Source organism: Procambarus clarkii, chromosome 48 (genome assembly GCF_040958095.1).
Source record: "Procambarus clarkii isolate CNS0578487 chromosome 48, FALCON_Pclarkii_2.0, whole genome shotgun sequence".
NCBI classification, from domain to species: Eukaryota; Metazoa; Arthropoda; class Malacostraca; order Decapoda; family Cambaridae; genus Procambarus; species Procambarus clarkii.
This window is the reverse complement of record NC_091197.1, coordinates 21061113-21087795: the sequence shown is the minus strand read 5'-3', so window position 1 is coordinate 21087795 and position 26683 is coordinate 21061113. Positions and strand designations below refer to the sequence as shown.

Here is a 26683-nt window from a genome sequence, read left to right as displayed (position 1 = left end):
GGGCCAAGTATGCTGCCCTGGGGAACACCAATGTTGATGGGTAGGGTGGGAGAAATTGTATTATTCACAGAAACACATTGGAGCCTGTCAGTAAGGTAGGATTTGAGGTATTGTAGGGAGTGTCCTCTGACACCATAATGATGTAATTTAAGAAGAAGGTTTTGGTGGTTGACAGTATCGAAAGCTTTACGCAGGTCCACAAATAACCCAACAGGGAACTCATTTTTATCAAGAGCTGTATGAATCGAGTTAAGCATACTAATAAGTGCATCGTTAGTGCTTTTTTTGGGCCTGAAGCCATATTGGCAAGGGCTAAGTATATTGAGTTTGGCTAGATATGAGTAAAGCTGCTTATAGATTAGTTTTTCAAACATTTTTGACAAGTTTGGCAGGATTGATATAGGTCTGTAGTTGTTAACATCTGTGAGGTCACCACATTTGTGGACAGGCGTTACTCTCGCTTTTTTTAGAATATCTGGAAAGGTTTGGAGTTCAAGTGACTTGTTAAAGAGCAAAGCAATAGCAGGGGCTAAAGATCTGGAGGCTTTTTTGTAGATTAAAGTCTACATTTGTAGATTAATTTTTGTAGATTAAAATCTACATTTGAGTGAGGTGGAAGGGGTGATGTGGCATTAACACAAGACAGAACAAGATGTGGCATTAATAGGGTATTAATTTCATCAACACAAGACAGAACAAGAGTATTAATTGGGTATTAATTTCATCAACACAAGACAGAACACGAAACAATGGATATTGAATAGAAGTGTTTGTAGAAAGCCTATTGGTCCATATTTCTTGATGCTTCTATATTGGAGCGGAGTCTTGAGGTGGGTAAAATATAGTTGTGCAATAATTGGCTGTTGATTGCTGGTGTTGACTTCTTGATGTGTAGTGCCTCGCAAACGTCAAGCCGCCTGCTATCGCTGTATCTATCGATGATTTCTGTGTTGTTTACTAGGATTTCTCTGGCGATGGTTTGGTTGTGGGAAGAGATTATATGTTCCTTAATGGAGCCCTGTTGCTTATGCATCGTTAAACGTCTAGAAAGAGATGTTGTTGTTTTGCATATATACTGGGTTTTTTGGAGCTTACAGTCCCCAAGAGGGCATTTGAAGGCATAGACGACGTTAGTCTCTTTTAAAGCGTTCTGTTTTGTGTCTGGAGAGTTTCTCATGAGTAGGCTGGCCGTTTTTCTGGTTTTATAGTAAATCGTCAGTTGTATCCTCTGATTTTTGTCTGTAGGGATAACGTTTCTATTAACAATATCTTTCAGGACCCTTTCCTCCGTTTTATGAGCTGTGGAAAAGAAGTTCCTGTAAAATAGTCTAATAGGGGGTATAGGTGTTGTGTTAGTTGTCTCTTCAGAGGTTGCATGGCTTTTCACTTTCCTTCTTATGATGTCTCCGACGAAACCATTGGAGAAGCCGTTATTGACTAGGACCTGCCTTACCCTACAGAGTTCTTCGTCGACTTGCTTCCATTCTGAGCTGTGGCTGAGAGCACGGTCGACATATGCGTTAACAACACTCCTCTTGTACCTGTCTGGGCAGTCGCTGTTGGCATTTAGGCACATTCCTATGTTTGTTTCCTTAGTGTAGACTGCAGTGTGGAAACCTCCGCCCTTTTCCATGACTGTTACATCTAGAAAGGGCAGCTTCCCATCCTTTTCCATCTCGTAAGTGAAACGCAGCACGAAACTCTGCTCAAATGCCTCCTTCAGCTCCTGCAGATGTCTGACATCAGGTACCTGTGTAAAAATGTCGTCAACATACCTGCAGTATATGGCCGGTTTCAAGTTCATGTCGACTAAGACTTTTTGCTCGATGGTACCCATGTAGAAGTTTGCAAACAGACACCTAGGGGAGAACCCATGGCGACCCCATCTACTTGCTTATACATGTGCCCATCCGGGCTCAAGAAGGGTGCCTCTTTAGTACAAGCTTGGAGTAGTTTCCTCAGAATATTTTCTGGTATGTCAAGAGGAGTACAGGCTGGATCACGATACACTCTGTCGGCTATCATTCCGATTGTCTCGTCCACAGGTACGTTGGTAAACAGTGATTCTACGTCCAACGAGGCTCTTATCCCTGTGGCCCGTGTGCCCCGCAGTAAGTCAACAAATTCCTTTGGAGACTTCAGGCTGAAGGCGCAAGGAACATAAGGAGTCAGCAGGCCGTTGAGTCGCTTCGCCAGTCTGTACGTGGGTGTGGGTATCTGGCTAATGATTAGCCGAAGTGGGTTTCCAGGCTTGTGTGTCTTGACATTTCCATACGCATATCCAGGTTTATATTCCCCAATGATCTTTGGCAGGTGGAGTCCGGATTTCTTGGCGTTCACAGTTTCGATCAGTTTGTTGACCTTTGCTTTTAATTCGGCTGTAGTGTCCTTCGTTACCCTTTGGAACTTAGTTTGGTCAGAGAGTATGATGTTCATTTTCGCCAGATATTCGTCTTTTTTAAGAATGACATGTATTGGCGACTTGTCACCTCTCCTGACAACTATCTCCTTGTTCTCACGAAGGCTTTCAGCTGCCGCTTTATATATATATATATATATATATATATATATATATATATATATATATATATATATATATATATATATGTCGTACCTAGTAGCCAGAACGCACTTCTCGGCTTACTATATGCAAGGTTCGATTTGCCTAATAGGCCGAGTGATTTTCTTTATTTTCAATAATTTATTTCCGATTAGTTTATTTGAATTATTATTATTATTATATTATATTAAGAACATAAATTATTGTCTTACTTGTGTTAGTTTATGTTAGGTTAAGATAGGTTAGGTTAGGTTAGGTTAGGTAGGATTGGTTAGGTTCGATCTACGTTATTTTGAGATGATTTCGGGGCTTTAGTGTCCCGCGGCCCGGTCCTCGACCAGGCCTCCACCCCCAGGAAGCAGCCAGTGACAGCTGACTAACACCCAGGTACCTATTTTACTGCTAGGTAACAGGGGCATCAGGATGAAAGAAACTCTGCCCATCGTTTCTCGCCGGCGCCCGGGATCGAGCCCGGGACCACAGGATCACGCGTCCAGTGTTCTGTCCGCTCAGCCACCGGCACCGGTCAACGTTAACGTTAACGTTATCAGCGTTAGTTTTAATTCAAATTTAAAAAAATCACTTAAACATAATGAAATTGACAGATTTATCATTTCATAAGAAAAAAATAGAAAAAAATATATAAACATAGGAAAACTTTGCTTATTAGGCAAATCGACCCTTGCATAGTAGGCCGAGTACGACGTTCTGGCTAGTAGGTACAACATATATATATATATATATATATATATATATATATATATATATATATATATATATATATATATATATATATATATATGTCGTACCTAGTAGCCAGAACTCACTTTTCAGCCTACAATGCAAGGCCCGATTTGCCTAATAAGCCAAGTTTTCATGAATTAATATATTTTCTCAAATTTTTTTCTTATGAAATGATAAAGCAACCCATTTCATTATATAAGAGGTCAATTTTTTTTTTATTGGAGTTAAAATTAACGTAGATATATGACCGAACCTAACCAACCCTACCTAACCTAACCTAACCTATCTTTATAGGTTAGGTTAGGTTAGGTAGCCGAAAAAGTTAGGTTAGGTTAGGTCAGGTAGGTTAGGTAGTCGAAAAGCAATTAATTCATGAAAACTTGGCTTATTAGGCAAATCGGGCCTTGCATAGTAGGCTCAGAAGTGAGTTCTGGCTACTAGGTACGACATATATATATATATATATATATATATATATATATATATATATATATATATATATATATATATATATATATATATATATATATATATATATATATATATATATATATATATATATATATATATATATATATATATATGTCGTACCTAGTAGCCAGAACTCACTTCTCAGCCTACTATGCAAGGCCCGATTTGCCTAATAAGCCAAGTTTTCATGAATTAATGTTTTTTCGTCTACCTAACCTACCTAACCTAACCTAACCTAGATTTTTTTGGCTACCTAACCTAACCTTACCTATATATATAGGTTAGGTTAGGTTAGGTAGGGTTGGTTAGGTTCGGTCATATATCTACGTTAATTTTAACTCCAATAAAAAAAAATTGATCTCATTCATAATGAAATGGGTAGCTTTATCATTTCATAAGAAAAAAATTAGAGAAAATATATTAATTCAGGAAAACTTGGCTTATTAGGCAAATTGTGCCTTGCATTGTAGGCCGAGAAGTGCGTTCTGGCTACTAGGTACGACATATATATATGTATGTCGTACCTAGTAGCCAGAACGCACTTTTCGGCCTACTATGCAAGGCCCGATTTGCCTAATAAGCCAAGTTTTCCTGAATTAATATTTTTTTCCCAATTTTTTTTCTTATGAAATGATAAAGCTACCCTTTTCATTACGTATGAGGTCAATTTTTTTTTATTGGAGTTAAAATTAACGTAGATATACGACCGAACCTAACCAACCCTACCTAACCTAACCTAACCAATCTTTATAGGTTAGGTTAGGTTAGGTAGCCGAAAAAGTTAGGTTAGGTTAAGTTAGGTAGGTTAGGTAGTCGAAAAATAATTAATTCATGAAAACTTGGCTTATTAGGCAAATCGGGCCTTGCATAGTAGGCAGAGAAGTGCGTTCTGGCTACTAGGTACGACATATTTATATATATATATATATATATATATATATATATATATATATATATATATATATATATATATATATATATATATATATATATATATATATATATATATATTAGTATATTTTGGTAGCAGTCTTTCCTGTAGACATATATTATTAAATATGACCGAAAAAGTAAGATTAATAATTCTAACGAATTTTCTCTATCTTTCGTTCATTTCTTTTCTCTGTTGGTGGTAATTCAAAAATCTATTCTCCAAAATTCATTTTTATTTCTAGTCTGACGTGACACTTGAGCGCGTTTCATAAAACTTATTACATTTTCAAAGACTTTAGTTTAAACATACACAACTGAATAAAACTTACACATCTCCGATTTGTTTATATCTACATTTGAGTGAGGTGGATGGGGTGAGGTGGTATTTAATAGGGTATTAAGTTCATCAACACAAGACAGAACACGAAACAATGGGTATTGAATAGAAGTGATTGTAGAAAGCCTATTGGTCCATATTTCTTGATGCTTCTATATTGGAGCAGAGTCTTAAGGTGGGTAGAATATAGTTGTGCATTAATTGGCTGTTGATTGCTGGTGTTGACTTCTTAATGTGTAGTGCCTCGCAAACGTCAAGCCGCCTGCTATCGCTGTATCTATCGATGATTTCTGTGTTGTTTACTAGGATTTCTCTGGCGATGGTTTGGTTGTGGGAAGAGATTATATGTTCCTTAATGGAGCCCTGTTGCTTATGCATCGTTAAACGCCTAGAGAGAGATGTTGTTGTCTTGCCTATATACTGGGAGATGGAAAAGAGATGGAAATATATATTTTGTCCAGGTCTTCTTGAAGGGCATGACAATCATCTAGATTTCTTATCTTCGCTATTATCTTCAAGTTCATATAACTCTATATAACTTCATATAACTCATGTTCACTATAAACATGTTCATATAATTCTGTATTCCAACTGGTAGATCGTTTATGTAGACAATGAATATCACCGGTGCAAGAACTGAACCCTGTGGTACTCCAGTTGTGACATTCCTCTGATCCGATACATTGCCTCTGGTTACGGCCCTCATTTTTCTGTCAGTCAGGAAATTTTTCCTCCATTTTAGAAGTTGACCTGTCACCCCTCCAATATGCTCCAGTTTCCAGAACAACCTCTTATGTGGAACTCTGTCGAAAGCCTTTTTAAGTCCAGATAGATGCAGTCAACCCAACCATCTCTTTCTTGTAAAATCTCTGTGGCTCGATCATAGAAACTGAGTAAGTTCGTTATACAGGCTCTTCCAGATCGAAAAACATAGAGACTGTCTGATAATATATCGTTTTTCTCTAGGTGTTCTACCCATTTAGTGTTAATTGTTTTTTCCAATATTTTTACTATGACACTTGTCAATAATACAGGTCTATAATTAAGGGGGGTCTTCCCTGTTGCCACTTTTGTAGATTGGAACTATGTTAGCCTTTTTCCACACATCAGCTACAACTCCTGTACACAGGGATGCCTGAAAAATCAGTTGAAGATGAATGCTGAGCTCAGGTGCACATTCTCTCAGAACCCATGGTGAAACTCCATCTGGACCAACTGCTTTGTTCTTACTTAGCTCCTTGAGCACTCTTTCCACTTCGTCTCTAGACACCTCTGTGCTCTATGTTGTTCTCTGGAATTCTTATTGTGTCTGGTTCTCTGAAGATCTCATTTTGTACAAACACACTTTGGAACTTTTCGTTTAATGTTTCATACATTTCCTTTTAATTTTTCGCGAAACTATTTCTAATTTTCAACCTCTGAATATTATCCTTAACCTGCAATTTGTTTATGAATTTATAGAATAGACCTGGTTCTGTTTTACATTTGTCTGCAATCCCTTTTTCAAAATTTCTTTCTGCCTCTCTCCTTACTGCCGTGTAGTTGTTTTTGCATCTTTGTATCGCTGATATGTTTGAGGGTTTGGCCTCTTCCTGCATTGATTTCATTTTTGTGTCTTATGGTCTCTGGCCTTCTCGCAATTTCTGTTGAACCAATCCTGTTTCCTAGTTCTGCATCTCTGTTTTGGTATAAATTTTTTTGTGCCTTTATCATATATTTCACAAAACTTGACATACATCTCATTCACTTCCTTGCCTAGCAACAAGTCTGTCCAATTATTCTCACTAAAAAAATTTCTAAGGGCGCCATAATGTCCTCTCCTGATGTCAGGTTTTTCAACTGCTTCAACCTCCTTATTTTCTTCCAGATTATAACGCATTGCATACTTTATTCCCCAAAAGACATGGACACTTTTACCCAAGGAAGGAAGGTACTGAATGTCAAATATTTCTTCCTCCTTCCTGGTAAATATCAAATCTAGCATGGAGGGAACGTCCCCTTCCCTCATCCTCGTAGCTTGTTTAACATGTTGATACATGTTGATTCCAGGATGAGGTCTACAAATCAACCGGTCCAAAAATCTTGTTTTAGCTTCATATGCTTCCCAGTCTATGGATTTCAAGTTGAAGCCCCCGACTATCAACAGTCGTGATCTATCTTTATCCGTTCTCGCTATAATCTCTCAAATAAGACCCTCTTGTTTACTATCTAGCTCCTCCTTTGTCCATGTGTTGCTTGGCGGTGGACTATATGTATTTATGATCGTTAGTTTATCATCCTCATGGCAGATCTCTAGTGCTATTATGTCAACTTCTTGTGGATTAGCAATCATTATTTCGTTCACCTTTAGGTGATCTTTCACCAGCACAGCAACGCCACCGCCTTTCCTAAATTTTCTGTCCTGTCTCCAAATTGAGTAGCCCCTTGTGAATATGACCTCTTTTAAAATTACATCTTCAAGTTTTGTCTCCGTGAGTGCAACAATGTCTGGTGTCTGCAGCTGTATTACATCACTTAACTCCAGTATCTTCGATTTCACTCCATTATGAGTGTATACATTCGTGTATACTATTTTCAGGAACATGTTTACCCTATCCTTATTCTTCACTACCCTTCTCTCTTGCAATTTTGTTGGTTTGCCTTTTTGCACCATTTTTCTGGCCTGCCTTCCCCTATCACTTTGTAGAAAAAAAAGAATTTATTTCTTCTTCGTTTCTGCTCTCATTTAAACGTTTTGCCTCGGCGAGGTTTAGTTTCAGCTTCTCTCTGTCTTCTCTTGAAAGATCTCGTCTTAACGACCACACTTTCCCATCCTCATCACTTTGTAATTTTCTAGCATTCCTTAGTACTTCTTCCATCTGTTTGGCACCGTTTAGAGTGATCCTCAAAGGTCGATCTTTCCCTTTTACGTACCTGCCTATTCTCCTGTAGTCGCACACATTCTCTATGGTTGTAAGACCTTCCACGAGGCCAATAATTTTATCTACTACTTTAGCTTCTTCTACATCTCTTTCTGACCTAGATGTTATCTCCTTTTCTTTGCAACCAAAAATTATCAGGGACTTACTCCGATCAACTGTGTTTTGCACCAACTTCGGGTTAGATGCCCATTTCTTTCTCACTTCCAGCCTAATGTTTGTTTTATCTTGGTTGCTGCGGTGTTTGACTTCCTTTACTGCTTCTTCTATTTTGTCCTTCTCCTTGGCCACTTGTGCATAGGTGAGTTGCATATCTTTCTTGCACTGTTCTATTCCCTGTGTAACTTCCTCCATCTGTGCTGACAAAAGCTGTTTCTCCTGTTGAATTTCTTTACCTAACCTATTGTAGTACCTAACCTATTGTATTAAGGGGCCTCGTAGCCTGGTGGATAGCGCGCAGGACTCGTAATTCTGTGGCGCGGGTTCGATTCCCGCACGAGGCAGAAACAAATGGGCAAAGTTTCTTTCACCCTGAATGCCCCTGTTGCCTAGCAGTAAATAGGTACCTGGGAGTTAGTCAGCTGTCACGGGCTGCTTCCTGGGGGTGGAGGCCTGGTCGAGGACCGGGCCGCGGGGACATTAAAGCCCCGAAATCATCTCAAGATAACCTCAAGATAGTCATTTATTTTTAAATTTGCTTTAACTTCTTCCAAAGCTATTTTTAAGAGTTTATTTTCCTCTTCTGTGGCTTTACAATTTGTTTTCAATTGATTCTTGTCCTTGCAAAAGTCTTTCACTAAACCCTCAAGACATAAAACTTTGCTAGACAAATGGTCATTACTTTCTTTCAATTTAGTGATTATTTCTACATGAGAGTTCACTATAGTAACTAAATTTTGTCAATATGTTGTGTAGACTGCTTATATCAATGCTTTCTTCCTTGAATCCCCCAAAATCAAGCTCTGTTTAGTTTTCCTCTTGCTTGCGGCCATCTTGAATGTTCTTGTCTGCCCTGGAAACACAAGGGCAACTTTTTCTCATCCAATTTTTTCACTTCCCTTGGCACATTCCCATTATCTCACCTATTTTTCAAAAGCACTATACCTCTATGTTCCCTGGGACACCACTCACTATCATTAACCTGTACTACAATACTTAGGATTGTTGAAATATGCTGGAGCTCCTCTGATGCAAGTGTTAACATAAGGGGCGTCACCTCTTGACATTCCCAAAGACACCTTTTGGTCATTGGAACTGTGGGGTGCGAGGCCGCGGAGGACGACCCCACAGCTGGGCCACGACGGCTTCTGAAGCTGACACACACCACTGTTCTACATCCTCACTACACCACTACTGTTATTTGTAGTGTGTGTGTACTCACCTAGTTGTACTCACCTAGTTGTGTTTGCGGGGGTTGAGCTCTGGCTCTTTGGTCCCGCCTCTCAACCGTCAATCAACAGGTGTACAGATTCCTGAGCCTATTGGGCTCTATCATATCTACACTTGAAACTGTGTATGGAGTCAGCCTCCACCACATCACCTCCTAATGCATTCCATTTGTCAACCACTCTGACTCTGTGTGAGTGTGTGTGTGTGTGTGTGTGTGTGTGTGTGTGTGTGTGTGTGTGTGTGTGTGTGTGTGTGTGTGTGTGTGTGTGTGTGTACTCACCTATTTGTGCTTGCGGGGGTTGAGCTTTGGCTCTTGGGTCCCGCCTCTCAACTGTCGAACATACAACTGTATGTGTGTATGTGTGTGTGTTTACTAGTTGTGTTTTTGCGGGGGTTGAGCTTTGCTCTTTCGGCCCGCCTCTCAACTGTCAATCAACTGTTTACTAACTACTATTTTTTTTCCCCACACCACACACACACACACACGCACCCCAGGAAGCAGCCCGTGACAGCTGACTAACTCCCAGGTACCTATTTACTGCTAGGTAACAGGGGCACTTAGGGTGAAAGAAACTTTGCCCATTTGTTTCTGCCTCGTGCGGGAATCGAACCCGCGCCACAGAATTACGAGTCCTGCGCGCTATCCACCAGGCTATGAGGCCCCCCTATCCACCAGGCTACGAGGCCCCCCTATCCACCAGGCTACGAGGCCCCCCTTGTGTGTGTATGTGTGTGTGTGTGTACTCACCTAGTTACTCACCTAGTTGTGTCTGCAGGATCGAGCATTGACTCTTGGATCCCGCCTTTCGAGCATCGGTTGTTTACAGCAATGACTCTTGTCCCATTTCCCTATCATACCTGGTTTTAAAATTATGAATAGTATTTGCTTCCACAACCTGTTCCTGAAGTGCATTCCATTTCCCCACTACTCTCACGCTAAAAGAAAACTTCCTAACATCTCTGTGACTCATCTGAGTTTCAAGCTTCCATCCATGTCCTCTCGTTCTGTTACTATTCCGTGTGAACATTTCGTCTATGTCCACTCTGTCAATCCCTCTGAGTATCTTATACGTTCCTATCATATCCCCCCTCTCCCTTCTTCTTTCTAGTGTCGTAAGGCACAGTTCCCTCAGGCGCTCCTCATACCCCATCCCTCGTAGCTCTGGGACGAGTCTCGTTGCAAACCTCTGAACCTTTTCCAGTTTCATTATATGCTTCTTCAGATGGGGACTCCATGATGAGGCGGCATACTCTAAGACTGGCCTTACGTAGGCAGTGTAAAGCGCCCTAAATGCCTCCTTACTTAGGTTTCTGAATGATGTTCTAACTTTTGCCAGTGTAGAGTACGCTGCTGTCGTTATCCTATTAATATGTGCCTCAGGAGATAGATTAGGTGTTACGTCCACCCCCAGGTCTCTTTCACGCGTCGTTACAGGTAGGCTGTTCCCCTTCATTGTGTACTGTCCCTTTGGTCTCCTATCTCCTAGTCCCATTTCCATAACTTTACATTTGCTCGTGTTGAATTCTAGTAGCCATTTCTCTGACCATCTCTGCAATCTGTTCAGGTCCTCTTGGAGGATCCTGCAATCCTCATCTGTCACAACTCTTCTCATCAACTTTGCATCATCCGCAAACATCGACATGTAGGACTCTACGCCTGTAAACATGTCGTTAACATATACAAGAAATAGAATTGGTCCCAGCACCGATCCTTGTGGTACTCCACTTGTTACTGTTCGCCAGTCCGACTTCTCGCCCCTTACCGTAACTCTTTGGCTCCTTCCTGTTAGGTAGTTCCTTATCCATGCTAGGACCTTTCCCCCCACCCCCGCCTGCCTCTCGAGCTTGAACAGCAGTCTCATGTGCGGTACTGTATCAAAGGCTTTTTGGCAGTCCAGAAATATGCAGTCTGCCCAACCATCTCTGTCCTGTCTTATCCTCGTTATTTTATCATAGAATTCCAGAAGGTTTGTTAGGCACGATTTCCCTGTCCAGAACCCATGTTGATGTTTGTTCACAAACCTAATGTTCTCCAGGTGTGCAACCAGTCGTAGCCTAATTATTCTTTCCAGTATTTTACAGGGGATGCTTGTCAATGATACAGGTCTATAGTTAAGTGCCTCCTCCCTATCGCCTTTCTTGAAGATCGGCACGACATTTGCCTTCTTCCAGCAACTGGGCAATTCTCCTGACATAAGTGATTCATTAAAGATCATTGCCAGAGGCACGCTAAGGGCCTGTGCTGCTTCTTTAATTATCCACGGTGATATGTGTGTGTGTGTGTGTGTGTGTGTGTGTGTGTGTGTGTGTGTGTGTGTGTGTGTGTGTGTGTGTGTGTGTGTGTGTGTGTGTGTGTATGTGTGTGTGTGTGTGTGTGTGTGTGTATGTGTGTATGTGTATGTGTGTGTGTGTGTATGTGTGTGTGTGTGTATGTGTGTGTGTGTGTGTGTTATTATAGTTTTGTGGGTTGGTTTTGTTGTCGTTGATCCTCCTTTATGGACAACCTAACCCACAACTCGGTAGAGTGCTTATACCTCACTAGGAGATCACCCTTGGCGTTTCTGGCTCTTGGAGAGGGGCTCAACGTCACACATTTAGGGGATGCGGCTCCAACACTTAACCTCGTTGTCACGTGCACACACCCACTCGAGCCGCTGTGACTCCCCACTCTCTTCTTATGAAATATGATCTCCTCAATCCCCTATGACTTATTAGTATTACCTTCTGCCCTGTCCACAGCAGTGGTTCTTGGTTCTTTCTCTCTCTCTCTCTTCTTCTGTACCATTTCATGGAAAGCCTCACTAGGACAAGGGCAAACACCAGCAAATTGGAATACATTTACTGCACAAAGCACATACACAATACATACACACATATAATAATAATGAATCCTATACTCTATACTATTACAATCAGGTTGCACTCCAACACCATAAGAACTCTATCATCAGCTTATCAAGTGGTATCCTATCTCCTGGTTCACCACCTGATACTATCAACCTCCTCAAGTTGATCAAGTCTACATACACTGTTGCACCATCAGCAAGAGAATATATATATGTATCTATAGATGTGTACAAAGAAAATCAGCATTTGAATGCAATAACATATATCAGTATAAATGTTCATTGATACACAACAATGATCAATCGATCACTCTATCAGTCCTAGAACACATACATCTGTAGGTAATCCAACCTACGATTGTAACTCTAAACTTCAGTATAAAACACTCCTTGACATAAGAATGCAAACAACCACTCACCTCTCACTGCGTCTTGCACGCTAATGACAACCAAACACTATCAACTCCCTACAAGTAATCCACCAGAACTTCCCTTCCACCTCTGGAAGTTCACTACCCTGATATCTTCAGGTTCTTCCGGGCTTAACTACCAGGATCCTCTGCAGCTCCTCCAGGCTGCTACCATGAAGTTTCCCTTCAGCAACTACGGTGCTTCACTCTTCTGCTGGGGTCCTCCACAGCTCTCCTGGCTGCTACACCATGAAGTTTCCTCGAGCAACTATGGTGCTTCACCACCTCTACAGAAGCACGTGACACTCCTCTTCACTGCTTCTCCTCACAGCTCGAGATCCTCTCCTCTACTACCTTGGAGTCTCATCAACTACTCCCTCTGTGCTGGCTTCGAAGTTCTCAGCAACTTCTTCCCCAAAGACAAACCTGCAACCCATCGACACTCCAATAAAATGTTTCCCCTTTAACACATAAACAAAAATAATCACACAATATGTTTGCCTCAAACCTCTATCTGTCCTCTACATACAGTGAGAGTGGACTCCCCCGTTGGGCGGGTCCATGCTCCACATCGCCTGGTGGGCCTCACTTGAAATTGAAATTGAAATTGAAATAAGTTTATTGAGGTAAAATACACACAAAGGGATGAGGTAGCTCAAGCTATTCTCACCCCATTCAGTACAACGTGTTAATATATACATAGACACACATCACAAATAAACATATTACCAAACATTCTGAGAAGTAAACATATACATTTCCTCCTTCACAAGTAGTATGGTATCAGACGTACACACAAATACTTTTATGACCTAGGTATACTGTATAGACAATTTGCAAGACACCTGCAGATAATTCAACAAAATATTACAATCTTGGTGCAAAATTCTTATATCTCTCAAGAATATCATCAACCTTTCCGTTGTGACACATCCAGGCTATTTGTTCAGGAACAGTCCTTATCTCAGTGTTTCTATATACATTAATCAAGAACATAATGGGCCAGGGTGTGAGACCTTAACATACCACATAGTTTACACTTCGTGTCATTATCATGAACATCTATCCCATATTCCCAGTAATATTTGTACCCAAGCCTGAGCCGCATGTACACAGAGTCACTCCAAGCATTTCTCCTTTTACCATACGTGAAATGGGTGTTTTGACTCACATACATGTAGTGTTGCATGGTTTGACTACTCTCATACATAATCTCTCTCCTCTCCACTCCCGCCTGTGCCTGAATATTTCTGATTTTGCTTCTTATTTGTCTCATTGTGAATTCACATTCAATGTCAACTTGTGGTTTTGATGTGGCACGTTTGGCCAAGTCATTCGCCACCTCGTTGAGCACTATTCCAACATGAGATGGAATCCACATGAATTTCACACTATAACCTTTCAGCTGTATCTCAGTTATTCTTCTCTTACAGTCCTCAACTATAGACATGAAGACTGGGTTTCGACTGTTTAAGGACTCCAGTGCTCCTCGGCTATCGACAAATACAAAAACATTTTTGTCGTCATGACGTACTTCCTCCAAACACGCCAGAATGGCCTGCAGTTCAGCTTGTGTGGATGATATATAATTACTAAGCCGGAGTTCAATTATCCTGTCCACAGTTCCAAACTCCGTATATTCCCTTATTAGGACACCACACCCGGCCCTGCCATCCTCCACTCACCTCACTCACTCCGCCTCACTCACTCCTAGAGGGGCCTCCGCCGTCCAGTCACCTGCCAGCGCTCAGAGGGGATGGACGTCGCTCCGTGTTCCTCCCTCTCCACTCTCTTATTTTAGGCTTTCTGCCTCACCAAAACATGTCTAACTTATCAATAAACATTGCTACTGTCGCTGGGCACACGACCAACTAGAAGCAATCACTATGAACTGGCTTATATCGTGCTTACCACAGATTGTCTAGTCGAGGGCGCTCCTCCCTCTGACGAAGCTTGGTCAGGACGCTGCCACGGCCCACGATAATGCCTCTGGGCGGTTTAATACTCTCCTCGTCGACCAGGACTTGAGACCACACATCCCCAGCTCAATTCCACAGCTGGTACGTCTGCACACTTCTCTTCTCTTCGAGATATATCACTAGGGGTTCCCTTCTGCCGGGAGCTCAACGGAGCGCGGCTTTCCCCCTGCGATGTCTGGCCTCAAGTGAGGTCAAAGCCCTCCTGAAGCGAGCCTCATGCCTCCAGCAAAATATCCACATCTCCTAGCCAGTCAATTATCTGTTTTCTTCTTCATTGCCCATAATCTCAAATTGTTATTTATATCCAAGCAACTATTTTACATATGTGTTATCACCTCAATATTTGCTAGATCTTCTAATCAGGTCAGGCTTGATGAATAACTCTCAAGGAGGGAGACTCGTTTCTCCTGCAGGCTGAGATCATAACAGTGTGTGTGTGTGTATGTGTGTGTGTGTGTGTGTATGTGTGTGTACTCACCTAGTTGTGTTTGCGGGGGTTGAGCTCTGGCTCTTTGGTCCCGCCTCTCAACCGTCAATCAACAGGTGCGTGTATGTGTGTGTGTGTGTGTGTGTGTGTGTGTGTGTGTGTATGTGAGTGTGTGTGTGTGTGTGTGTGTGTGTGTGTGCGTGCGTGTGTGTGTTTGTGTGTGTGTGTGTGTGTGTGTGTGTGTGTGTGTGTGTGTGTGTGTGTGTGTGTGTGTGTGTGTGTGTGTGTGTGTGTGTGTGTGTGTGTGAGTGTGTGTGTGTGTGTGTGTGTGTGTGTGTGTCCCTGAGTGTCATTTTTCCTGATTCCCCCCCCCTCACCATTTATTTATTTTATTTATATACAAAAAATTATATTGAGTTGCGAGTGTACATTTATTTATTTATTTATATACAAGAAGGTACATTGGGGGTTAAGAGTACAGAGTAATGATGATTTTACATTCGTGTGAAGCCACCAGCACGCATAGCGTTTCGTGCTAACATTTGTGTTGTTACATTCTTGCACAGCCACTAACACGCATGGTGTTATGGGCAGGCCCGCCCTCCTAAGGTTTCCCAACAAGAAAACGATCAATTTAAAGTGTCCTCTCCTAACCTACCAGACGACCCAAAACAGAAAACGTAACAGTATGTCATTTTCGCCAGCTTTAATTTTTCGCTTTAATTTTCTAGTACAAATTTTTGTGCCTTATGTAACGCATAAGATTACAATGCTACCTACGTTCTTTGTAAGAGGACAGGTTGTTACACATGCCCAACTGTTTCTGTTTATTCTTTTATTAGCAGATATTAGCAAGATAAATTTAAAATCTTGGTAATTAGAGAGATTAATATGTTGAACCAATTTCTCATATTTTAGAGAAAACTTCAATTGACCTGAACAATCATCTAAGGGTTCAATCATCATCGTCAACAATCATTATAAACTTAAGTTTATAATATATTCTTACAAAATATATATGGTAAGTAATATACTATTATGAAATCCATTGCATGGCATTGCATTGAAAATTAATTGCGCTCCACACATAAATAATGTGTTATAAATACGCTTTCAGAGAATATAGTGTATTCATTCCCAACTACATATAATGTTTACTCTCTTTCAGAGGCGGATGTATTAGGCTTGCTGACACCGCTCATTGGTGATCTAAGCACAGCTCTGCAAGGTTTTATTGACATTGGTAAGATTGGCATGGGTATTGCCAAGTTCATCAATATCATTGCTGATCAGGTAAGTTTGATATATGAGTACTTTTTAATCTAAAAAATATAATATGGTAATAATATGTATGTTTACAAAAAGGGATAAGCACGTGTTGAGATTGAATTACAATACAGTAAACTGTGTGTTCTTTGTAACAGAAAGCAGTTATCCTCCTCACTCGTGTAATAACTAATGCTTCATGTTTCATTTCAAAATTTGCATATGCCCTCTGCTTTGTATTTTATTACTATTTAGTGAGTTTAGTATTGAATTTGTTGTTAATTTAACTTTTATATAATGTAAAAGATGCTATAATAATCGAGATGGAAGTAAAATTTAACATTTATATATAAGTAGGCCAGTGACCAAACAAATACTGATAAGAAACTCCTAACATAGAATATACTTTTATAATTTTATTATAGACTAGCAGTACCGGCTACGCGTTGCTGTGGCTCAGCAGCGCATGTGCGTTGCTGTGCCACAGAAACCTTCCCTGTAACCCCCAGTCCTCCCCACCATTTCCCACTCACCCGTCTCCTTGGTCTCCCAACTATTCCCCACTCCACCGTTCCCTCGTCCTCCCCCACCATTCTCCATTCCCCCATCCCCTCGTCCCCACCATCCCAAACTCCCCCGTCCCCTCGTCCTTCCCCACCATTACCCCCACCCTTGTCCCCTCGTCCTCCCCACCATTCCCCACTCCCTCGTCCGATGCCTTCCCAAATGGTCTGATGTTCCCATCAGAAAATTGGGAACATCAAGTGATCTGATGTTCCCATCACTGAAATATAAGAAAAACAGTTAAAAAATGAAAGGAAAATATGAAAAAAATAAAAGAATAAAATATATACAAGAAATGAACAATATGGTAAACAACACAGTTTAATTCCAACAGAATTCACACAAAATAATTAAATCAAAATGAAATTAAATAAAAATCTATGAAAATTCAATTTATCAATGCAATCAGAAATATTGAAATGGAATTGTAACATATTTAGTATAGCATGTGTGTTCCTCTTACATTCAACAGATGGCGCTGTTTTTCAAGAAAAGCATAGTTTTACCTGTCACAGGTGTGGCATCTATACTTATACTTACGAAATGAACGGTATGGTAAACAACACAGCTCAATTCCAACACAATGTCGCACCAAATAATTCAATAAAAATAAAATATATCGAAATCTATGAAAATAAAATTTATCAATGCAATCGGAAACACTGAAATGGAATTCTTGACATATTTAGTATAGCATGCATGTTGCTCATACGTGCAACAGATGGCGCTGTTTTTCTACAAAAGCATGCTTTTACCTGTCATCTATATAGTAGTCAAATAAAAAGATGCGCCTATTCAAATGCAATATTGTGTGAAAATTTCAAGGCAATTGGTGAAGAACTTTCGGAGATTACAGCATGTGTTGCTCTTACATCCAACAGATGGCGCTGTTTTTTAAAAAAAGCATGTTTTTCCTGTCAGAGGTGAGGCATGTATATAGTAGATATATAAAAACACTCCTATTCGAATACAACGTTGTGTCAAAATTTCAATGCAATCGGTAAAGAGGTTTCGAAGATTTCCCTCACATGAGAAACACATGGAAAAACACAGTTTTTCAAAAAATGCATGTTTTTTTCCATGACAGACGTGACATCTATATAGTCTGTATATAAAAACCTGCTCGGATGCGAATGGAACGTTGTGTGAAAATTTCAAAGCAATCGGTGAAGAACTTTCGGAGATTAGCGATTATGAACAAACGAACATTTCTATTTTTATTTATATAGATGACACTCTAATACCGGTGTCAGTGCATTGTTTGGGTAATGATCTTGGGAAATGATGATAATGGAATACATTCAGTACAACTGTAACAGTAACTTGCAGAAACACGCAAGCTGATTATATCAGAAAGGACTCATCCCGTGAAAGGTTCAAACCTTAGACTGACAGGGGCAATGAAAGCCCTTGACAATTCCAGCACTTTGACCAACTAATTATGGACTTGTCAGGGAGTTTCATTGCCCCTGTCAGTCTAAGGTTTGAACCTTTCATGAGAGGAGTCCTTTCATATATATATATATATATATATATATATATATATATATATATATATATATATATATATATATATATATATATATATATATATATATATATATATATATATATATATATATATATAAAACAGAGGGTTTCCTGTGGGAACTGGCACACGTCTTGCACCATACGCCCTCCGCCTTGCTGCCCCAATCCACACCAAATTTAGGTGTATTTGCGGCGAGGTGGTGGCCGACAGGTACAGCCACCATGGCCTACTCTGCCAAAGCACAGGTGGATGGCACTCGAGACAAAGTGAAGTTAACGACATCATCAAGAGGAGCCTCACCACAGCTGGATGCCCAGCCGAGAGAGAGCCCCGTTACCTAACACCCCGTAACTCTGATGCTTATATTGGTCACCCAGATGGTATCACTGTGAACCCCTGGAAGAATAGCAAGCAGTTGGTGTGGTACTGCTTGTGCGTATCAACTCCAGCTAACACCTACATTGACTTCAGTGTTGCACAACCAGGTGGCGCTGCCATTCACAGGGTTTTAGCCAAATCCTGTAAGTACAGAGAGTTGGATCACTACTACAATTTTGTCACCATTGCTTCTGAGACACTCGGCGCCTGGCGTAAGAGTGTCAGCAGTTTTTTTTTAAGGAACTGGGTTCTAGGCTAATTGAAACAACGAGACCCTAGAGCTGCCAGCTTCCTTTTCCAGTGCCTCAGTGTGGCGATACAGAGGGGAAATGCACACTGCATTCAAGGTTCCTGCCCGCCATCTGAGGTACTGGAGGACCTCGACAACTTATGATAATCATCTTTGTACCCTATATATAACTCCTTTTTTTGTAACAAAGTTTAAATAAAACAAACATATATGTATATATAGAAAAGAATGGGGGCGGTAGGAGAAGAAAATATTAAAGCGTTCAGTGAGAATCCACAAGGTCTTCTCTGAATACTCCTTATTTTCTTCTCCGAGGCTAATAAAATATATATATATATATATATATATATAATATATCAATGCATGTAATAAGTCTTTATCCTGTAATTTTCAGGTATTTAATGCTTCTGATATCGATATGAATTTTAGTTCATATATCCCTATGGCAGACCGGAAGATACTTGCTATGTTCGAACTGCTATCACGCCGCCTGGACCAGATAGAACATGGGGTGAGTACATCCATGTAGGAGAGGATCCTGGGGCAGATGTAGTGTAGAAGCCTGGAACAAGTGTAAGGGAGGAGCCTGGGGCAGGTGTAGGGGAGGAGCCTGGAGCAGATGTAGTGTAGAAGCCTGGAACAAGTGTAAGGGAGGAGCCTGGGGCAGGTGTAGGGGAGGAGCCTGGGGCAAGTGTCTGGGGGGAGCCTGAGGTAGGTGGGGAGGAACTTGTCGAATGACTTTGCAGACTTTGCGAAGGCATTCGACAAATGTTACCATGGAGTGATAGCCCATAAAATGAGATCAATAACTGGTAACATGGGGGAGTTGGATTTTCAACCTTCTGTCAAACAGAATGCAGAGAGTGAGCGCCAATCAAATAAGATCAAGCCCAAGTGCAGTGAAAAGCTTTGTACCCCAGGGCATGGTCCTTGCACCGCTGCTATTTCTCATTCTTATCTCGGATATAGACAAAATACTAGTCACAGCTTCGTGTCATCATTTACAGATGATACAAAAATCAGCATGAAAATTTCTTCTGTAGAAGACACTGAAAAACTGCAGGCAGATATTAATATGGTCTTCGATTGGGCAACTGAAAACAACATGATGTTTAACGGTGACAAGTTCCAGGTACTGAGGTATGGTGGAAACGAGGAAGTTAAACGAAACACAGGGTACAGTACACAATCAGCCCGACTAATAGAAGGAAAGCAACATGTAAAATATCTGGGAATTATGATATCTGACGGCCTGGCATTTAGTGAAAATAACCGAGCAAATATAGCGGCGGCCAGGAAAATGATAGGATGGATTATGAGAATGTTCAAATCCAGAAACCCCACAGCAATGCTGATACTGACTAGCTGCCGGCGCCATGGCCAGCCGGCTGCACACAGATTTGTTCCCGGAAAAACTTACGATTCTGAGCACCCATCAGCTCAAATCATCACAGTTTTGTGAGGAAAAATACATCAATACTCCAAAACACAGACAATATCTTGTTTAGAAGGAAATAATTCCGATTTCTTCTACAATTGATGGGCAAACAACGTTGTTGACAACCTGCTGTCCAGTTGACTGATATTTTTTGCTACCCAGTACATACGCAGGCGACCCAAACTCTCGTACTGCACTCTCCTCACCCATGACCGTTTTTTTTTTTGCGAGGACTGTATTACTGACGAGGTCATTTAGAGTCCTACCCTTAAGAGCGAGGTGATACCCTGTGGATATTGCCACAAGGGGGCACCTTAGAAGGTGCCCCCTTGGTATCCCTGACTCCACCTGGGGGAATCATTCTACGACCTCCGTTGGAGGGGAATGAATTTCTCCAGGCCTAGGAGTGTCTCAGGCATTAGGCAGGGCAGTGATTCGGTCCTCACTACGTGTAGACGTCATGGGGAAGGCCAAGAGAAAGAGGCAATGGAGGCAGCTTTCAGACGAGGAAGGACAGTCGACCGAGGTGCAGCAGGCACCGAAGAAAACTGCTATCGAGGCTTCACCACGTGCATCTACCAGCATGACAGCAGATATAATGGACCTAGAGAGGACAGACCCAGTTACACACCAGCCAGTGTCAGGCAATGCTTCTCTGTCCACAACCCAGCCACAAGACGACAGTATGAGACAGGAGAGAACAGTACCAGTCACACACCATTATTTAGGTGAGTACACCAGCCAGTGTCAGACAATGTACCTCTCTCCACAGCCCAGCCACAAGAACAACAGTATGAGACAGGAGAGGACACCACCAGTCTCACAACAGACATCACCAGACTCTGCACATCTTCCAAAATTCAAGATAATGCAGACAGACCACTTTCCTACAGCATATGGAGTAGTAACGGCAATGGAAAATTAACAACCAGAGCTCAAACTTTCCATCACAGTCAACCTGAAAGGAGAAATAATAATGACACCACGAGACAAACAGACTGCAAATTACTTAGAAAAAGTAAAAGTCCTGCAAGAGAAACCTGTATGCTTGGAAAAGCTGAACCCTTCTGAAAGACGCACACGAGTCGTGCCTTTGGAATACCCAATCGACTGTCCCCTGGATCCAGTACTAGAACACAAGCAAATCCTGAATGCGGAATGATGCTGCACAAAAGTAGACAAAGCAGTGACACGTCAGGTTCTGGTGACCGTCATGGGACATGTGCCAGAAACATTCAATCTTGGAAATTGGGAATTATACTGACAGAGACCATACGTCCCGGAACCCCTGCGCTGCTTCAGGTGTCAGAAATACGGCCACCATCAATCACGCTGCACCGGACAGGAGAGATGCGATGTGTGCAACCTGAGGCATCCAACCAAAGACTGTATAGACAAGCACAAGGCAATCCAGACCACAACAGCCAAATGTCCAAATTGTGGAGGCAAACATCATGCGTGGAGCACAAGAGCTGGAGAAACAAGCAGGAGTAACTGGTATGGTGCTCCGGTGGATAAGGGAATACCTAAGCAATAGGAAGCAGAGAGTTACAGTGAGTGGTGAGACCTTAGACTGGCGTGAAGTCACCAGTGGAGTCCCGCAGAGCTCTGTACTCTGTTCTATCCTGTTTCTGATACAAGTAAATAATCTCCCAGAGGGTATAGACTCCTTCCTCTCAATGTTTGCTGACGACGCCAAAATTATGAGAAGGATTAAGACAGAGGAGGACAGCTTGAAGTTACAAGACCTGAACAAGCTGCAGGGATGGTCGAAAAAATGGGTGTTAGAGTTTAACCCAAGCAAATGTAATGTAATGAAGATAGATGTAGGGAGCAAACCAGATACAAGGTATCATTTAGGAGATGAAATACTTCAAGAGTCAAAGAGAAAGACCTGGGGGGTTGATATCATGCCAGAACTGCCCCCCCCTTCCCTGAAGCCCATATCATGAGGACATGTAGCCTACCTTACCCCTAAAGGTCAACCCATGTCTTACTATTTTTAAAACAATGCTGAATGTTTACCAACTTGTATATTGGCTATTTTCTACCATGTTCTCCCTTTTTTTATCTTTTATTTTGTTCTTTCAACGCAATTTATACTTTAAGCTCAATTACTATTTAGTTTTAGTCTAAGTGTTTTTTCCCCCACCTCACCTTGCCCGAAATGCTCTGCGTACTAGTGGCTTTAGGTATTGTATGTACTACCTCTATCTATAAATCCAACATTATGTTTGTAACTAATCTTCTATGTATGTACTTTTACCTGAATAAACATTTGATTTGATTTGATGTGATTTGATAACATCAGCGGTATATGCCAGGTTGGTTAACATAAAAACGGCCTTTAGAAACTTGTGTGAAGAATCATTCAGAACTTTGTATACCACATATGTCAGACCAATCCAGGAGTATGCGGCTCTAGCATGGAGACCATATCTAGTCAAGCATAAGATTAAACTAGAAAAGGTTCAAAGGTTTGCCATCAGACTAGTACCCGAACTGAGGGTTATGAGCTACGAGGAGAGACAGACTATTTAACACCAGGGGCACACTCACTAGGGGACACAGGTGGAAAGTGCTCAAATGATCCATAGAGACATTAGAAAGAATTTTTTCAGTGTCAGAGTAGTAGACAAATGGAATGCATTAGGAAGTGATGTGGTGGAGGCAGACTCCATACACAGTTTAAAGTGTAGATGTGATAGTAGGCTCTGGAACCTATACACCAGTTGATTGACAGTTGAGAGGCGGGACCAAAGAGCCAGAGCTCAACCCTCGCAAGCACAACTAGGTAAACACAACTAGGTAAGTACAACCTGCTCTGCTCGGACAGAAAAGGTGCAGACGGCTCAGGCCAGAATAAACACACAGACCAGCACCACATACACCAACACCAACGTCTGGAACACTCGTGCACTGCCACAACAAAGACCAACTCTCACAGAACAAAATTTCCCGAATCTATCAACTCCAAATCAGAAAATACACAAAAATGCTGCAGAAATACAACCAAAGCAAAAAAGCAAAAAGCAATTACTTTCAGAAACAACAAATTTACAGTTTTACCGAGGTCCAGCTGAAAAACATCGTGAAGATCATGGCAGAGATCATTATCAATTGTCCACAGCTGACGCAGAACGCCTCACAACAACAGACTCAAGAAATAACTTATGTAATAATGGAGAAGATCGTGCAGCAGACCACCGTTACACAAGAAATAACCACCAAACACACACCGAAACTACGACGTTGGTACAACGCTCGAACAAATTTTAATACCTTCTAACCAGTTATAACAACCAATATAGCAAATTGTAACAATGTTCTAATACGTCATAAACACGTTAAGCCAAGATGTAACAACTTTATTACAAGTTGTAACAAGCGGAAAATAGAGACAGTTTCGATTTGTTTTTCCAGGGATATAGACAGTCTAAGCCAAGACGAAGCACATGGGAACAAACAACGCAACATGGACATACAGACTACCAACAACAGTCGGATGGTCAAGACACCAGAACATCAACATTTACAAAAGCAACTGCAAGAAGCAGTGATCACTCACGATCAATAGAATCTTACAACACAAGTGACAGACAACAGTCAATGCAGTCTCATATGCAACGACACCAACAAAGAAATATTGAACAGCCGAGATGCACAGGTTCCAACAACACAAGAAACGGCCACGAGCAATCATTGCGGTCCGATGTTTATGTAGCATTACCAACAGCAAAGCGATGGACCAGTTATGCAAAGATTCCAACAATGCAGGGAATAACCATGAGCGATTAATGCAGTCTGATTTGCAACGACACGACTTGCGAGGTGGAGAATATAGAGGGCGATTCCGAAGAGGAGTTCTACTAGAACAAGCAACATCAACCGAAACCGTCGTCTGGCCACTACGAATACTGCAGTGGAACATACAAGGTCTTGGAAATAAGAACCACACTCTTCAGGAAGCTGCAATCAGAACGAAAGCAGATATATTTGTTTTGGAAGAAACTCTTTTCCCAGCCACGAAGTCGTTCAGATTAGCTGGATATCAGCATTATATTATACCATATGAATAGGGGAGACAAGAGGGATAATAACCCTCCTCAGAAACACCATACCCAGCAAGAAAATAGACCCAGTTTCGTGTGGGGATGGAGTAGAGGTATTAGCAGTAACAGTGAATATGACTAATATTGAGCTCCTCATATACAATGTCTACAAACCCCCTAGACGTCAACTAGAAGCAGAGGCAGTGGTTGCCCTGGCCATGCATGAAAATGTAATTATTGCTGGGGATTTTAATGCACAGATCATCATTTAATCATCAAGAGTTAGGTGCAACTGGGCCAGCCAATGCAGATGGGCGCCATGTAGCTGCAGCTCTGTGAGAAGTACCTGAAATTACACTTCTCAACACTGGGGAACCCACTCACATTCAAAGAGGTTCCCTTGATCTTACATTAATCTCAACAGCACTCAAGCATCGGGCGAAGTGGAAGGTAGACCCGGTGATCACCAGTGACCACTATGCTATTGTCACAACACTAAACAGAACGACCTCCTACACGACCTGCACAATCTAGGTGGAGTTTATAATCACTGGAGCATTAACTCGCGACAGATGAGCCTCCAATAGCAACAGGTGGACCCATTGTATGATAAACACCATCAATACATTCGATATAACAAACAGATATAACAAACACAATCACTGAGAGGGTTGTTGACGAAATACATGCAGACTTTGTTATGCAAGCCCCTTGGGAATCGCTGCCAGCAGACTTTATGATTATGGCTCTTAAAGGAAAAAAGAACCAGACTAATCCTCATCTGCTACGTAATATTGCACAGATGCATACAAAAGCAAACTTGGCATCTGATAGCTTCACATACTTCACAGATGGATCAGTAGACCAGCAGGGACAAGAAACCGGAGCTGTAGTTAAAGCAGGAAACTCTGTAAATAGTTGGAGACTCTCAAATGGATATTTGACTTTACAAACAGAGATAGCCATTCAAAAGGCTTTGGAATGTGCTCATGCTGAACACCGACATCATGTTATCATACATACAGATTCGAGAACTGCCATTGAAACCTTGCAACAAGAACACATACGTGATAACATCCATCTGATCACAAATATCATATCATTAATGCATACACTCAACGTCAAGGAAGTTGGGTACTTATCAACTGGGTGCCAAGTCATGTTGGAATAATAGGAAATGACATTGCAGATGAAGCCACAAAACTTGCAACTAAGAGAAGAAATGTAGACATTTACATACCACAGTCTATCACATATTAAAAAAGTAATTAGAAACAGAGCAATGCAAAAGATGTACAGTGACTATAACACAGCAGTTGCAGTATCAGGATCTGCGGGTTGGTACAAGAACTCAACCAACTACGAACCACTTAGTTTGATCAAAGGGAGCAGTAGGACAACAGACGTACACTTACATCGCATCAGGCTTTGATACCCATGTGCATGGGAAATAGGCTTACAAGTTCTGGAAGATGAGAGGAAGTGTCAGCACTGTGGAGAAATGCCTGACAGACCACTGAAACATTTTCTAACACAGTGCTCAGTTACAAACCCATTAAGATTTCAACTTAGATTCAACAGAGCAAAAGAAGTTGTTGAACATATGGGATTAAATCTTACTGAAGCGACCATACGAGTCATAAATACTCATACTCCGTCCAAGTAAAACAGAAACAAGCAACACTTAGTGGGCCAGCCAGAGGTTTAGGGCCCTGTGCAAGAATATCCCTGCAAAAAGAAAAAAAAGTGCTAAATACTATTTAAATCACTAATGCTGTCCTGTCTTGAGTATTGCTCGGTACTCACTTCCTCTTTCAGAGCGATAGAGATATCTCAATTAGAGAGAAAATATATAGCATGCATAGAAACAATAAAACATCTAAATTATTGGGACCGTCTCAAAACTCTCAAAATGTACTCTTTGGAATTGAGACGAGAGAGGTATCAAATAATATATACATGGAAGATACTTGAAGGCCAGGTACCAAATTTGGACAGTAGAATAAAAACATACTGGAACGAAAGATACAGAAGGAAATGTAGAATAGAACCAGTGAGGAGTAGAGGTCCCATAGACACAATCAGAGAGCACTGTCTGAATATCAGAGGTCCACAGCTATTCAACACTCTCTCAGCAAGCATTAGAAACATTGCTGGAACAAAAGTGGATATATTCAAGAGGCAATTAGA

At 41.2% G+C, this 26683-nt stretch overlaps 1 protein-coding gene across 3 annotated transcripts in view; it reads left to right on the top strand.

Moving 5' to 3' along the window:
• LOC123764809 (uncharacterized) overlaps window positions 1–26683 on the top strand; it is a 430287-nt gene that overhangs the window by 188957 nt on the left and 214647 nt on the right. For 2 of the 3 annotated variants that reach the window (XM_045752985.2, XM_045752984.2), the window contains exons 3-4: window positions 16183–16307; window positions 19398–19514. In XM_045752985.2, the coding sequence (XP_045608941.1) occupies window positions 16183–16307; window positions 19398–19514 (242 nt within the window). The remainder of the gene's footprint in view (window positions 1–16182; window positions 16308–19397; window positions 19515–26683) is intronic. The other variant, XM_069302648.1, reaches the window with a different exon arrangement.